At 40.5% G+C, this 12,600-nt stretch overlaps 1 protein-coding gene across 2 annotated transcripts; it reads right to left on the reverse strand.

The window, feature by feature from the left end:
• Positions 1 to 3,214: 3,214 nt before the first annotated feature.
• LOC143860959 (cation/H(+) antiporter 18-like) lies at positions 3,215 to 10,097 on the reverse strand. 2 transcript variants are annotated; one of them, XM_077371824.1, is made up of 4 exons: positions 9,899 to 10,097; positions 6,956 to 7,203; positions 5,202 to 6,203; positions 3,215 to 4,693 (listed from the first exon to the last, which is right to left on the reverse strand). In XM_077371824.1, exons 2-4 carry the CDS (start codon positions 7,148 to 7,150, stop codon positions 3,476 to 3,478), a joined length of 2,415 nt encoding a protein of 804 aa, XP_077227939.1. In that variant the 5' UTR covers positions 7,151 to 7,203; positions 9,899 to 10,097; the 3' UTR covers positions 3,215 to 3,475. The 2 variants fall into 2 exon arrangements, with proteins under 2 accessions (XP_077227939.1, XP_077227940.1); XM_077371825.1 differs by lacking the exon at positions 9,899 to 10,097 and adding an exon at positions 7,642 to 8,053.
• Between the last annotated feature and the right edge of the window lie 2,503 nt (positions 10,098 to 12,600).

Below are 12,600 nucleotides of genomic sequence, written 5' to 3' on the forward strand. Positions count from 1 at the left end.
GGCTATATTTTATCAGCTAATTTTCCCTAGTAATTGATACATCGGCTACATTTTATCAGACACATGACAATTCATAAATGAAAAGCACATTTCTACTATCGATTGACCAGGACACATACAAATCCTGATGTTTCTATTGTCCCTATTTAATGCTCATATTTTTATTATGAATTGCACCATTTCCATAGAATTAGATACATACTCAGAACAGATGTTTTTAATGTTGCTATTTAAAGCTCATTTTTCCATATAATTTGTTTATACTCAAAAGAAACTTTTCCATTTACTTCTCAAATAACTAAAAAAAACGGCATACAAATCCTAACGTTTCAATTGTCCCTATTTAATGCTCATATTTTTACTATGAATTACACCATTTCCATAGAATCATATACTTACTCTCTTTATTTTTCCAATTTATCAGGGAAAAAAGTAAGGAGAAGAAATGGACAAAGAGGAGGATGTGGTTGTCGTTTCTTCGTCGTCCTCGGCGGATGTGGTGTTAGTTCGTTCTTGATCCTCGGAAGAAGTTTAAGTCATAGAACCATCAACAAAGATGAAGAAAAAGAGATCGAGGAAGAGATCAAAGCAGAAGATTATTGACGGCGAGGTGATTCGTTTTCTTCTTTTTTATAATTTTTTTTTCTCTGTTCCATTATTTCAAATTTCGGTTTCAGAATGCGTTCACCCCTCTCCGAAATCAGACGAAATCAAATAAACACCTATTTTATCTCGAACAGAATTTCGACCCAATTTTGGAAATGTCGGTAATTTGGGCCGAAATTTTGGGAAAATATTTAATATTTATAAAAAATTGAAAATTTTGGGTGAAATTCCTTAGGGCCCGTTTGGATACTTCATATTTTGTATTTGGATTTGGAATTGAGTTTTGAGTAGAAAATGAATAGATCTGCGAGCTCGTGTTGAGGGAGACAGAGAGGGAAGGGGGTACTTCCTACTGCAGTGGAGAGGTTGAGGAGCCAAGAGGGTGAAGGAAATTGCCAGATCTGTGGATTTCGAATTACTTATTTCTACAGCTTATTTGGAAATCTGTTTTTTTTTTCACTGTCAGTGGCTGAACTGGAAATTCAAGGATTTGATCCGGATCCAAATGTCAACGCAAAATGCGCTGCAAATGTGAGAATTCCAAATCAAAATCTCCTCGGCGGCCACGTTTGGATACCCACAAGATTTAGATTTGGATTTCTCACATTTGCAGTCGAGATTTGGAGCTCGATCAGACACTTAGATTTCCAAATCAGCTGCAACAGCGAAAAAAATCGATTTTCATATCTGTTCTGCAGGACATTATTTCGAAATCACTATTTGTGGCAATTACCTTCAACCTCGCTGCTACTTGACCTTGATGCTGCTACAGCAACGTCGCTCGCTCGCCTCTCCCTCTCTCTCTCTCTTGTACAATATGAGCATGAGATGATTGATGTATTTCGTATCCAAAACTCAAATCCAAATCGAAATACAGAAACATGAGGTACCCAAACGTGGCCTAAATTTCGAGATAAACATTCAAAATTACAAATCATCGGCTACATTTTATCATCTAATTCTCCCTAGAAATTGATACATCGGCTATATTTTATCAGACACATGACAATTCATAAATGGAAAGCCCATTTCTACTATCGATTGACCAGGACACATACAAATCCTGACGTTTCTATTGTCCCTATTTAATGCTTATATCTAGGAGATTTGCTAAGGATGGAGAGTTGGGCAGAACTAGTGCGTTTGAGTAGGATTGGGTGGAGGTGATAACGGATTGATCTATGAGGACGAGGCGATGGAGGTGGAAGGTACTACAACAACAGTTTGATCAGGCTTTGAGATGGGAGCAGTTTGGATGGGTGGGGGAAGAGATGGGAGACAAGAGGTCGGAATAGACTTCTCAATGGAGGTTTCAGGGTTCAAAATGGGGAGATTTCTAGATCCGAAGAGGGGGTTTGCTATATCGACGGGGATGCAATAATTGAATCACTTCTTCGGCCTAGGAATTGGGATCAATGGGGAGGAACTTGGGGAGTGGCTTGAAAGTAGATTGCCGTGGGAAAAGCATTGGCCGAGTCTCCACCCAAATTTGAAGCAGATTCTACAGAGACTTGGGAGAATGATACGTATATGTTATGGTGTAGAGGAGGAAGTTGCAAGGTAGTTATTGTAGGGATTTGCATTTAGGTTTGTGGGTATGTGTTTTAGAGTTATGGGTGGTAGTTATTGCCTATGTGTGATGTAATTGGGTTAGTGGGTAGGGATGTGGCACTACTTTTATTTTTGTATTTAAGTATTTTATTTCAATAAAATGAGGGGAGAAGAAGAAATTGACAGCACAAAGGAAACTTTGTTCTAAGAGAGTTATGGTTCCTCTCAATTTGAGCCATTAGGAGGTCTAGTTGTCCTGAATCAACCATCCCCTCATCTCTTTCTATCGTTTTTCTTTGTTTAATTATGTTACAGCCAATTAGGCACGTAACAGAGACCCTCACATCCAACATGATTTTGATCATACCGTAGGAGGATGAGACTTGAATAGTGGAGTGGAGAAGGCCAGGAGCTTTGCCCTGATTGGAACCAGAGGAGAATCATAAGCAGAGGGTGTGAATGAGGGTTACCGTCAAAAGAGCATGAGGAGCAGAAAGAACAGTGGGGAAAAGCTGAGGATGCCATTCATGTCTGTTTCTGAGTAAAATTTGAACAAGTGACCTGTACTAATGAGGGATACCATAACAACATGTTCTAGCTTCCAAAGAGAAAATGGGTTCTACTTCGGTCATTCTAAAGTTGGCCACTTTCCAATGAACCTACAAATGAGGACAAACTGAAAATCATTTGTAGTCAATCAAGTCATGTTTAGTGAGTTCCTGATCTGAGATCAATAGCGGGGATACCATTGAATAAAGCAAGGGCGAGGTGGGTGTCTTTCAAGAGTGAAGGATTTTGTCTCTAGGTATTTAGGAAGTAAAGAACTGATGGTTTTGGAGTAGTATTAGGATTCTTAGGCTGTTGCTGTTCAAAAAAGGAATATGAGATGGTTATCAGCAGTTGTTTCAGTTACTTATTAATTTATTATCGTCTCGTTCCAGCTTCCATCTAACACATCCAATTTCTAGAGGAATAGCATAGAATTTCAATTTAAGAACCTTCATATACATGCATTAAAAAAGACGGTTTTATGGAAGAATCTAACACATCCAATCTCTAGAGGAATAGCATAGAATTTCAACTTAAGAACCTTCATATACATGCATTAAGAAAGATGGTTTTATAGAAGAAGACAATTGAGAAATGGACAAAGGTTGAGAAGGGGTCTTACAGAAAAAGAGAGATTGTCTTCTCGGCCAGACATCCATGACTCCCTCTTTTTCCTTTTCTTCTTTCACAGTATGAACAACCTATATTATTTAAACCCTTTTGAGAGATCTTGTATACAAAACCATGAAAGAGAAAACTGATCTCAGCTTTACTCAGAATCATCACCCGTCGGTATATGCTCCTCTGACAGCTCTTCATCCACTGGAACCGCTGGTAAGTTTTTCGCCGTCATCTCGCCACGATACTGTTGCATTATCAGCACTGATGCTGTAGTCGAGAAATCCGGTGACGTTAACAAACTTCCAATTGGGCCCAATTCCGGGCATTCACTCCTTTCGGTCGGAACAGCTGCTGGGAACCCCTCGGGAATTCTACCCACCAGAAATAGATCACACCTGCTCAAGGGCTGAATGGCAGCAACTACTTCTGCCCAGTTTCTGACCACCTTTTCTTCATATATTGAAATCTTGTTCCGGTGTTCAGCCAAGAACTCCTTATCATATGATCGCTGTTTGGCATAAGAGTCATTGTTCATGCTGATACTGATGCCGTTTCCGACAGAAACACTGTCAAATTCCCATAAGAAATGGAGGACATTAAGCTGAATCCCAGGGTGCTCCGACATTCGGAGTCCATATACGAGTGCTTCATAATCATCGTCGCCACCAAAGAAGAGGACAGTGATGGAGGATGAGAGATCGCTCGCAGAGATGTGGGAGGTCCCACCGAGGCCACGGTCGACTAGGATACCAACTGAGCAAGGTGCATTCTCAAGGACCTTACGGTTGATGGACCGGAACTCGGCCCGTGTAGGCTCCAATGCACCATCCAGCCTCTGATTCTTATGGAATGGCAAAATCACCAACGCAGCCCTCTTCCTCTCTGCACTGGTGCATATATCCTCGTGAATGCTTGAGAGTGATGAGATAGCAGTCATTGGCCTTATGGACACACTGCTCAACCGTTGGAAAGCCTCAAAAGCAACAACAACATGGTTGGACTCCGAGGACGGCTTCTTGTTCCAGAAAGGCAACCCATTCTTTCTTGCCTTGTGCACCATAAGGATTGCCGACGATCTCTCTGAGAGCTCCATGAGATGCATTGCATAAACACAAAGCCCCCCACGCCTGTCAGTACCCCTCGAGGCCTCGATGAGATTGATCATTGTTGGAATACTCCTAGAGCTGTGGAAACAGGCCAAGATCCGAACTTGAGTGCCTTGGGCTTTTCTCTGTATGGTTCTATGCTTATAGGGAATGCTTGGCTTTCTCGCGGGCTTATATACTGCAGTGACAAGAGGAGTGGTGATGAAGGTTGTAAACAGAGCCATGAGAACCATGATGGCAAATGTCTGGTCATTCAACACCTGCAACAATGGAGAAAATATCCATTACAGAGTGATGAAAACAGAAATAGACTCAATTTCTCCTATTTAACATGTTATCCTGATAGATGCTTTTCGTATCTTCCTGTCATTGCTTTCTTAAAAAAAGAATGGAAATGTATGAATGATCATAAATGAAGAGGGTATTAAAAGATGGAATTTAGAGATTAGCAGGGACCAGCCCAGTTGGATTAGAAATCAACTTTGATGCTTCCTCTAAATGTAAGCTGGGGAAGGGAGGGTGTAGGTTTTCGATGAAAGAACTGGATCAAGATGGCTCTACAAATCAACTTTGATGGTTCCTCTTCTTCCTCTTCCTGGATCAAGATGGCTCTAGCCAGGAGTCCAATAAAGCAGCAGCAGTAGATTTTCTTCCCCAGAAGCTTAGATGGAATGGTAACTTACATAACAATTAAGAGTTCAACAAGCCCCTTTAGTTTCCTTTAGTATATGATTGTATTTAAAGAAAACAAAGCATGAGAGGCATTACCTTCCGATCTTTGCCGATGTTAAGGACAATGAGCTCAATCAAGCCTTTTGTGTTCATCAAAAAACCCAGGGTTAGAGCCTCACGAAAAGGCACTCGGCATGCAAGTGAGACAGCAACAGTGCCCATGATCTTCCCCAAACAGGCAGTAACAATTACTAGAACAAGCAGCCCCCAGGACTGAGCCCCCTCAATGGTAGCCACATTGGTCTTTAACCCACTTGAAACAAAATACAAAGGGAGAAAGAGACCTGAAACAAGATCCTCTACCTTCTCTACAAGTGCACCAGCAAAGGCACAGTCCTTTGGGATGAGGATTCCAACCATGAAAGCCCCAAAAAGAGCATGAATTCCAATAGCATCAGTAACAAACCCAGCTGCCAAGACAGTAGCCAAGGTTCCACATATGTAAATCTCCTCTACGGGCTCACCATCGAGAGAACGTCGGGCCATCCAAGAAAAGATTGGGCTTAAAACCACTGAAGCAATTGTGATGAATGAGACACCACAGAGGAGGACCCAGAGGGAGATGAGGGGAGAGTGACCGGAACTGGAGAGAGCAATGGCGAGGGCAAGCAGGATCCATGCAGCCACATCATTTACTGCAGCGGCCGACATGGCCATTCGGCCTAAGTCGGTAGTCAAGAGCTTGAGCTCAGCGAGGATACGAGCCAAGACGGGTAAGGCAGTTATAGAGAGGGCTACACCCATGAAGACAAGAAAAGGAGGGCCATTAACACCTTTAGAAATTGTTTGCTTAAGAATGAATGATGTACCAATTCCGAGCACAAACGGGAGGCTGATTCCGGCAAGTGCGATTCCGAGGGCTGGTTTTCCAGTTCTGCGGATGGCTTTTGGGTCCAGTTCTAGGCCTACCAGGAAGAGGAAGAAGAGGAGTCCAATGTTAGCTAGAGTATCAAGCACTGTAAGGCTCCTGGCTGGAAAAACTGCATGTAGATAGCTTGTGTTGCGACCCAAGACTGATGGGCCGAGCAAAATTCCTCCCTGCATTGGACAAACAGCGTTATAAGTCCTGCATACAGGCATACATACAAGTCGTTTTATATACTGATATTCAGCAACTCACTCATCCAAAATGGGTTGAGTCAACTCAGTTTGGCTGGGCTTTGATTTAATAGTTGAAGTGGTAAGTACAGTATTGTGAAAAAATCAAGTAAATCTACTGATCGATCTTTATAAAATTTTTTGGCAAATTCTCATTGATTTGGTCAAACCAAAATCTTTAACCATTACTGGACTATTTACAGTCACAAATCTCAAGATTGTTGTTTCATGTAAATCCACATGTTTTTGTGTGAATCTATACATATTTTTAACAAAACTAAATTTTGTTGTGTTTTGTAATAAGCTCATAAGCAAGCTAATTAGACCAATATGAAAAATAGTTTGTATTTTTATTTTTCCTGGGTTCACAGTATCGAACCCAGTAGCACAGAATGTTCCCTATGAAAACCAAGAACTGAATATCTATGTGCGAACATCGCAATCATTAGTTTATATATAATTTTGCTTCAAGGACTGAACTTTCTTTTGTTGATCATATAGAGGAAGGAATGCAGAAATTTATTCTGGGAAAGCGGGTCTTTGCATACGAAGGAGGATCGACCCTTCTTTCGAAGTGGGTCAAGAGGCTAATCTTCCCTCTAAGATAATCAATTCTATTACGAACCAACTTGGGTTCCTGAAAATTTAATGTAAGAACGCAAAATTTGCTAAGAGACATGGAAGGTACTTACAATGATCTCTGCAATCACACGAGGCTGCCTTAGAGGCTTGAGAAGGAAAGCAAGACAGCGGGTGACGACAAGTACGAGACATATCTGCAAGATGGCCAAAGGGAGTGCAAAATCAAGAGGATTATCCCCTTGGAATGCTCCGTTCGATGTAGACATCATTGGGGATGGACAAACGGTTCCAGTAACGTTCGCCATTATCTGGAAGAGATCTACACAAAGACTTCACCACTCCAATTTATTTCAATAACCTGCAATGGAAAACCTCTCAAATCAGGACTCTCAAACATGCCCATAGATGTTAACAAGTCAGTGATGAGCACATAGATTTTTTTTTTAAAAGTCAATGAGTGATGAGTACATGCTAGAGTGGGAAAGGAAGAGTATTGACGTAAAATAAATAAATAGTGGCGGCCACTTTTATAAATGATCAAAACTATTCATCGAATAGGCCTTCCTGTGGAAGAGTGAAATTCACAACCCATTTGCTCTGTCATTGACAACCATAACTTTATTTAAAAGAAGAAGAAACTAATCAATCAGAGAAGGTTGAAACAAAGAGAAGGGTTCAATTGTTAATATCATAGTTTCATAAAATGAAATAAAACAGAGCAGATGAGAAAACTGAAATATAAAATTAGAGGGAGAGAGACTTTTATGAAGGCAAAACTATTCTTAACAATTCTAACCCGATTTTTTCCGATTTGACCGGCCGGACTTTGCATGATTCAAGATGGATGATGTGAATGCGATCCTCTCCGTTCAATGAATGGAAGATGGCTTGATTGACTATGAAGTGAGAGAATTTCATGAGAGGGCTGATGGAGTTGCAGGAGTGGGAGGCGTGGCTGATTTTCTGATTCTGAGCTAGGGTTGGGGTTTTGATATAGAGAGGAAAGTTCGTAAATCTCCGGCAGGAGATCGCTCAGATCGTCCATGGATACTGACTCTGCTCACCGTAGCAGAAAATCTATCAATTCTATTCCTCTTCTTCAACTTTCTCGCCAGAAATCAAGTTTTCGCCGCTTATGAAGTCAAGCCGTTGACAGAATGACAGGGGGCTAATACCCAAAAATGGAGGAGATGATTTTTTCGCCCCACTGTAGGATTATGCGCCCCACTTTTAACGTTTTTGTGGGCAGACTTTTAAGTTTTAACTCACGTTAAAACGGGGGCGCATAATCCTATGGGGAAACGAAGAAATCATCTCCCAAAAACAAGTGGGGCGAATTTATCACTCCAGGGACTTAAGAGATTTAGACTTGCAAGGGATGTAAACGAAAACGACTAAATCTGTGCATACGTGGCATATTAGATTAGTGATCGAGACCGTTGATCCTAAGGAACAACCTAGTGGGTCCGAGATCTGATGTCGGATCAAGATTTCATCTTTCTTGATCGAAGGTCTCAGGATGGGACCAAGGGTATTATTGAGGGTCCATCTGACAATTATTTTATAAAGAATTTGTCTTACAAACATCAACTAAGGTGAGAAAATACACCACAGAATAGACTAGAGACCAATAGAATCTCTAAAAAATTAGTGAAAAAGAAATATCTGGGTTTTTATTTTCCTGATTTTTAGGAGTTTTTCAGCCTCCCCTTGCTCACAATGTCACACCCTGTCAAGTTTCTACCTCTCCAGCGCATCTCTCACAGCTGGCCTCACAAATATTCCACGGAATATTTTTTCAAGGTTGCCAACACATAAGGAAAACAAAGTTATCAAAAAAGCAGGAATAAAGTTATCAAAAAAGCATTTGAGGATGCCAGGCATGTGGAAGTGGAACCAAAGAGTTTATAGTGGCACTCTTTCAGCATCATTTAATTCCGCTCACCAACTATTTGTTCAATCCTAAGAATTTATAATAGGTTAGAATATTAATTTATGTGGGCCCCAACTTATTGGGATGTATCTTCTCTATTTATCAAATAAACGGGTAGAGGTCTCCACCGAATCCCAGCTTACCAGTAAAAAAAAAAGTTATTGGGTTGCACAATCAATGCACGAATGCACGCCATAAGTTGAAAAAAATAAAATAAATCCAAGAACAAGTAGTGTTGAAATTATTGTAAAAATAGGAAAATTCTTCAAATCGCCCAGATGCTTTTTAAGTAATAAAACAAAAGATTTTACTACAAAATTTAGTCCAGGTTTCAGTCTGAAAGCAGTGTACAATTCTGGATTTTACAATGGTATAGTAGATTGAGCATGTAAGGGAAGTATGTTGCAATGAAGGAATGAAGTAAGAAATCCAGGTTTTAGAAATCACAGAAACATGGGATGATCTTCTACTATCTCGCTAGAAGGAAAGAAGAGCGAGAAATCAGAAAACACGACCGGAAGGTCTCCTTCTTCTCTCGTCTCCCGTTCAGGGTTCTGAGGAAATCCAAGATTCTAAAATCCGCATATATAAACGTCAACCCTATCAAAATTGTGTCAATTATTAAAATTGCAACCATAAAGCGATCCCAGATCCCAGATCCCAGTCCCCTATTGGATAATTTCCGCCTTGATTTTTATCACAAACCAACGATCCCGATCATCATAAACATGTGCCACGTGTAAGGGACGCATCTAGAAAATTTCCCTGCGCTGACAAAAACCTTCAGATTCTCAGAAATGTAGTGTAAGAGCACATTCTTGAAGCGCGCTTTTACCTTTTTGGCTGGAAATCACACTAGATTTGGTGGTATTTTATTTTCTGCATGGGTGTTTTCGTATATTCGAAGAAGAAGAAGAAGAAGAAGAAAAAATAAAATAAAAAAGAAGAAGGAAAAGAAAAGCCATCTTCTTTATCCCTAATTTTTACATTTCCGATCAAAAGCCTCTCTTTTTTATTTTTTCAGAAACCTAGAAGAAAGTTCCTTAAATGAGAGGATCAAATCAAAGAAAGAAAAAGAGCGTTAATTTATAGGGAAAACGATCAGATGGAAATGGAATACCTGGATCTTGTTTCAGTAAAATTAATGTCATACGGATCTTCTCTTCATTTCTTCCTTTCTTCCTTTCTTCCTTCATCTCCATCTTAAAATTCCATGAATCTTCGAACGTTAGGGAGAGGTCAAATACGGACTGTAAACAAATCAGAAAAAAATAGTTTTTACATTTCGATATCTGAGCCAGATACGGCCAAAATTACTGTATACACCCCTGTTGAGATCTGTTCTTTTAGATCTCTCATTTTATCAACTTTTACATGACAAAACTCACCTTGATTTTGCCGAGATTTTACCATTACAGGAAGGCCTTTGATTGAAAAGACATCCCATCCTAAATATAAAGAGACTAAAAACTTGACTGAACAAGGTTTGTTGGATCAAGGGCTACGATCATCCAATCAAGGTGGGGTCAACAGCAAGGACCATTTTGATCATTTTGGTTTTCAATTTTTTATTTTTCATACAAACGACGGGGAATCTAAAGAGTTGTCAAAGGTTAACGAAATTAGTGTCACTTCGATAAACAGCAAACAATTATTGTGCACGTCATCTAATTCCTAGTCAAAAATCATTTCCCAAAAAATTAAATGCAGAGGGTATTCACACTCCATAAAATAAACTAGTGACCGACAAAGAATTGTACGGACAACGTCATAGGTTGATCCAAACCGTCCATGTGATGGAAAACAATATAAATAGGTTGTGCCCCAAAAATCATTTCCATAGGCTGATCCTAGCCCTCCAATCTATATAGATGTTTCCATAATTCCTCTTAAATCGGATGGTTAAGATCACCCTATAGATTTTTTTATTAAAAACCATAAAGGAGGGGGGTAAGATTAAAATTATATGGCTTTAATGAGTGCCTTTGTTAAAAGCATAAAGGAGGGGGTAGGATTGAAAATATGTGAGTTGAATAGGTGCATTTGTTAAAAAAAGTAAAAAAAAATGATGTGTAATTCTCATATAATTTTCAAAAAAATCAAAAAATTCTCTTCTTTTCCATCCAGTTTATTATAGTAGAAGATAAAAGAATCTTCTCTCTCCTAGTTTCTCATGTACACGGACTAAAGGCGTGTTTGGAATCAGAAACGGTATCCTATTCTATTTTCACTCATTCTAACGTTTGGATTGCAAGTTGAAGCGAAATGGGAAACACGCGGCAGAAATTTCGGTGGAATATTTGTGGGAATCTGTTACCCACCAAGAAGGGTGGTATTCTGATTCGGATGCGTCTCTCTCTCTCTCTCTCTCTCTCTCATATTTCTACATTGAAACGTCCTTACTTATTAACGCAACCCTCTCTACATCCTCCTACCTACTCCACCCTAGAACCTTCTCTAAAAACCTACGTCACCATTAAAGCATATTTTTAGTGTTTTGAGGCATATTTCAATCTGATGATGGTGTCCGAAATCCGACTGCCCTTACTAGCTGGGTTAAGCCTGTGATCCTGTGTTCACAGAGAAAGCGTCAGTGGGCCCGAAGTTGTGGCTCCGGGTGGCCACTTTGACACTCAGGTCAGAGATGGGCAACTTAGATAATGGACGATGGGTAGGGGAGAGGGCCAAGACAAGTTACCCGACAGATGGGGCGAAATTGGATTCCATCGCTTTGCTTGAGTGCATAGATACTCTTTTATAGAGGAGGAGACCTACGATGTCCACAACGCCAGTCGTGCCCTTGATTTTGTCCACGTGGGGCGTAATGGGCGGTGGTTACAATCGTGGGGGCGTGATTCCTTGGAATTCTGGGCGGAGATGGGGGGTGGTAGCCTTGGCGGGAATCTTTGAATTTGTACAGGGCGTATTTGGCGTAACGGTTACCCGGATTGGTTGCTTGATGACGGGATTTCCGCAATCGTGTTTGGTTTCTTTGAGAGTCAGTGCCGATGTTAGGGAGAGCAACCCTGGTGACACGTGTTACATGGATTTGGTGAGAGAGTTAGCTCGGTCCCAATGTTTTCCCTGTACGAGTTTATTTTGAACGGGTCTTGTACTTAGGGTTGATGCGATGGTCGGTACAGGGTATACCGATTTTACCCCCAACAGATTTTCATCTATGTTTTTTATTGAATTTTTATCTTGATTTTTACCGTTTGTAGAAATTTACAAATCTAATCCTTTTCCATCGTAACTTCAGTGGATAAACCATGAACACAATTCATATAGGAATTTGATATGGATCTATATAGCAATTTGATAAGGTTTTTCAAATCAACCACTTAGCAGAGAAACTCAATTTAACAAATGCCCAGATTAGTCACCAATCGTGTAGAACTAGAGAATGTAGGAATAAAATTCCATGAAATCTACTAACAGAAGCATAACTCGACCCCTCTTTCCCTGAAGATCATTGCATCAACCATAAAATTCTATTGGGTTCCACATCGGATAAGTGAAATGGACGGGGATGGCTTATAAGGGAATGGGCACCCTCCCTCTAACGGCTAGCTTTTAGGGGTGAGTTCTACTCGGTTAAACTCCCTTCAAATGGTATCAGAGCTTAGGGCGTGAACGCCGGTTTGCCTCCGAGGCCAGAAATGCCCCTCGTGGAAGATCTTGAAAACCCCGGTATATTATCTCATGGTTCCCACGTTGCCTCCGCGTGAGGGGCGAGATTGTCCACGTTGCTTCCGCGTAGAGGGTGAGATTGTTGGGGTTCCACATTTGATAAGTGAAATGAATGGGGATGGGTTATAAGGG

The sequence above is a fragment of the Tasmannia lanceolata genome, unplaced genomic scaffold (assembly GCF_043159265.1).
Source record: "Tasmannia lanceolata isolate RefF3 unplaced genomic scaffold, GAP_Taslan_0.1 ptg000037l, whole genome shotgun sequence".
Lineage (NCBI taxonomy): Eukaryota > Viridiplantae > Streptophyta > Magnoliopsida > Canellales > Winteraceae > Tasmannia > Tasmannia lanceolata.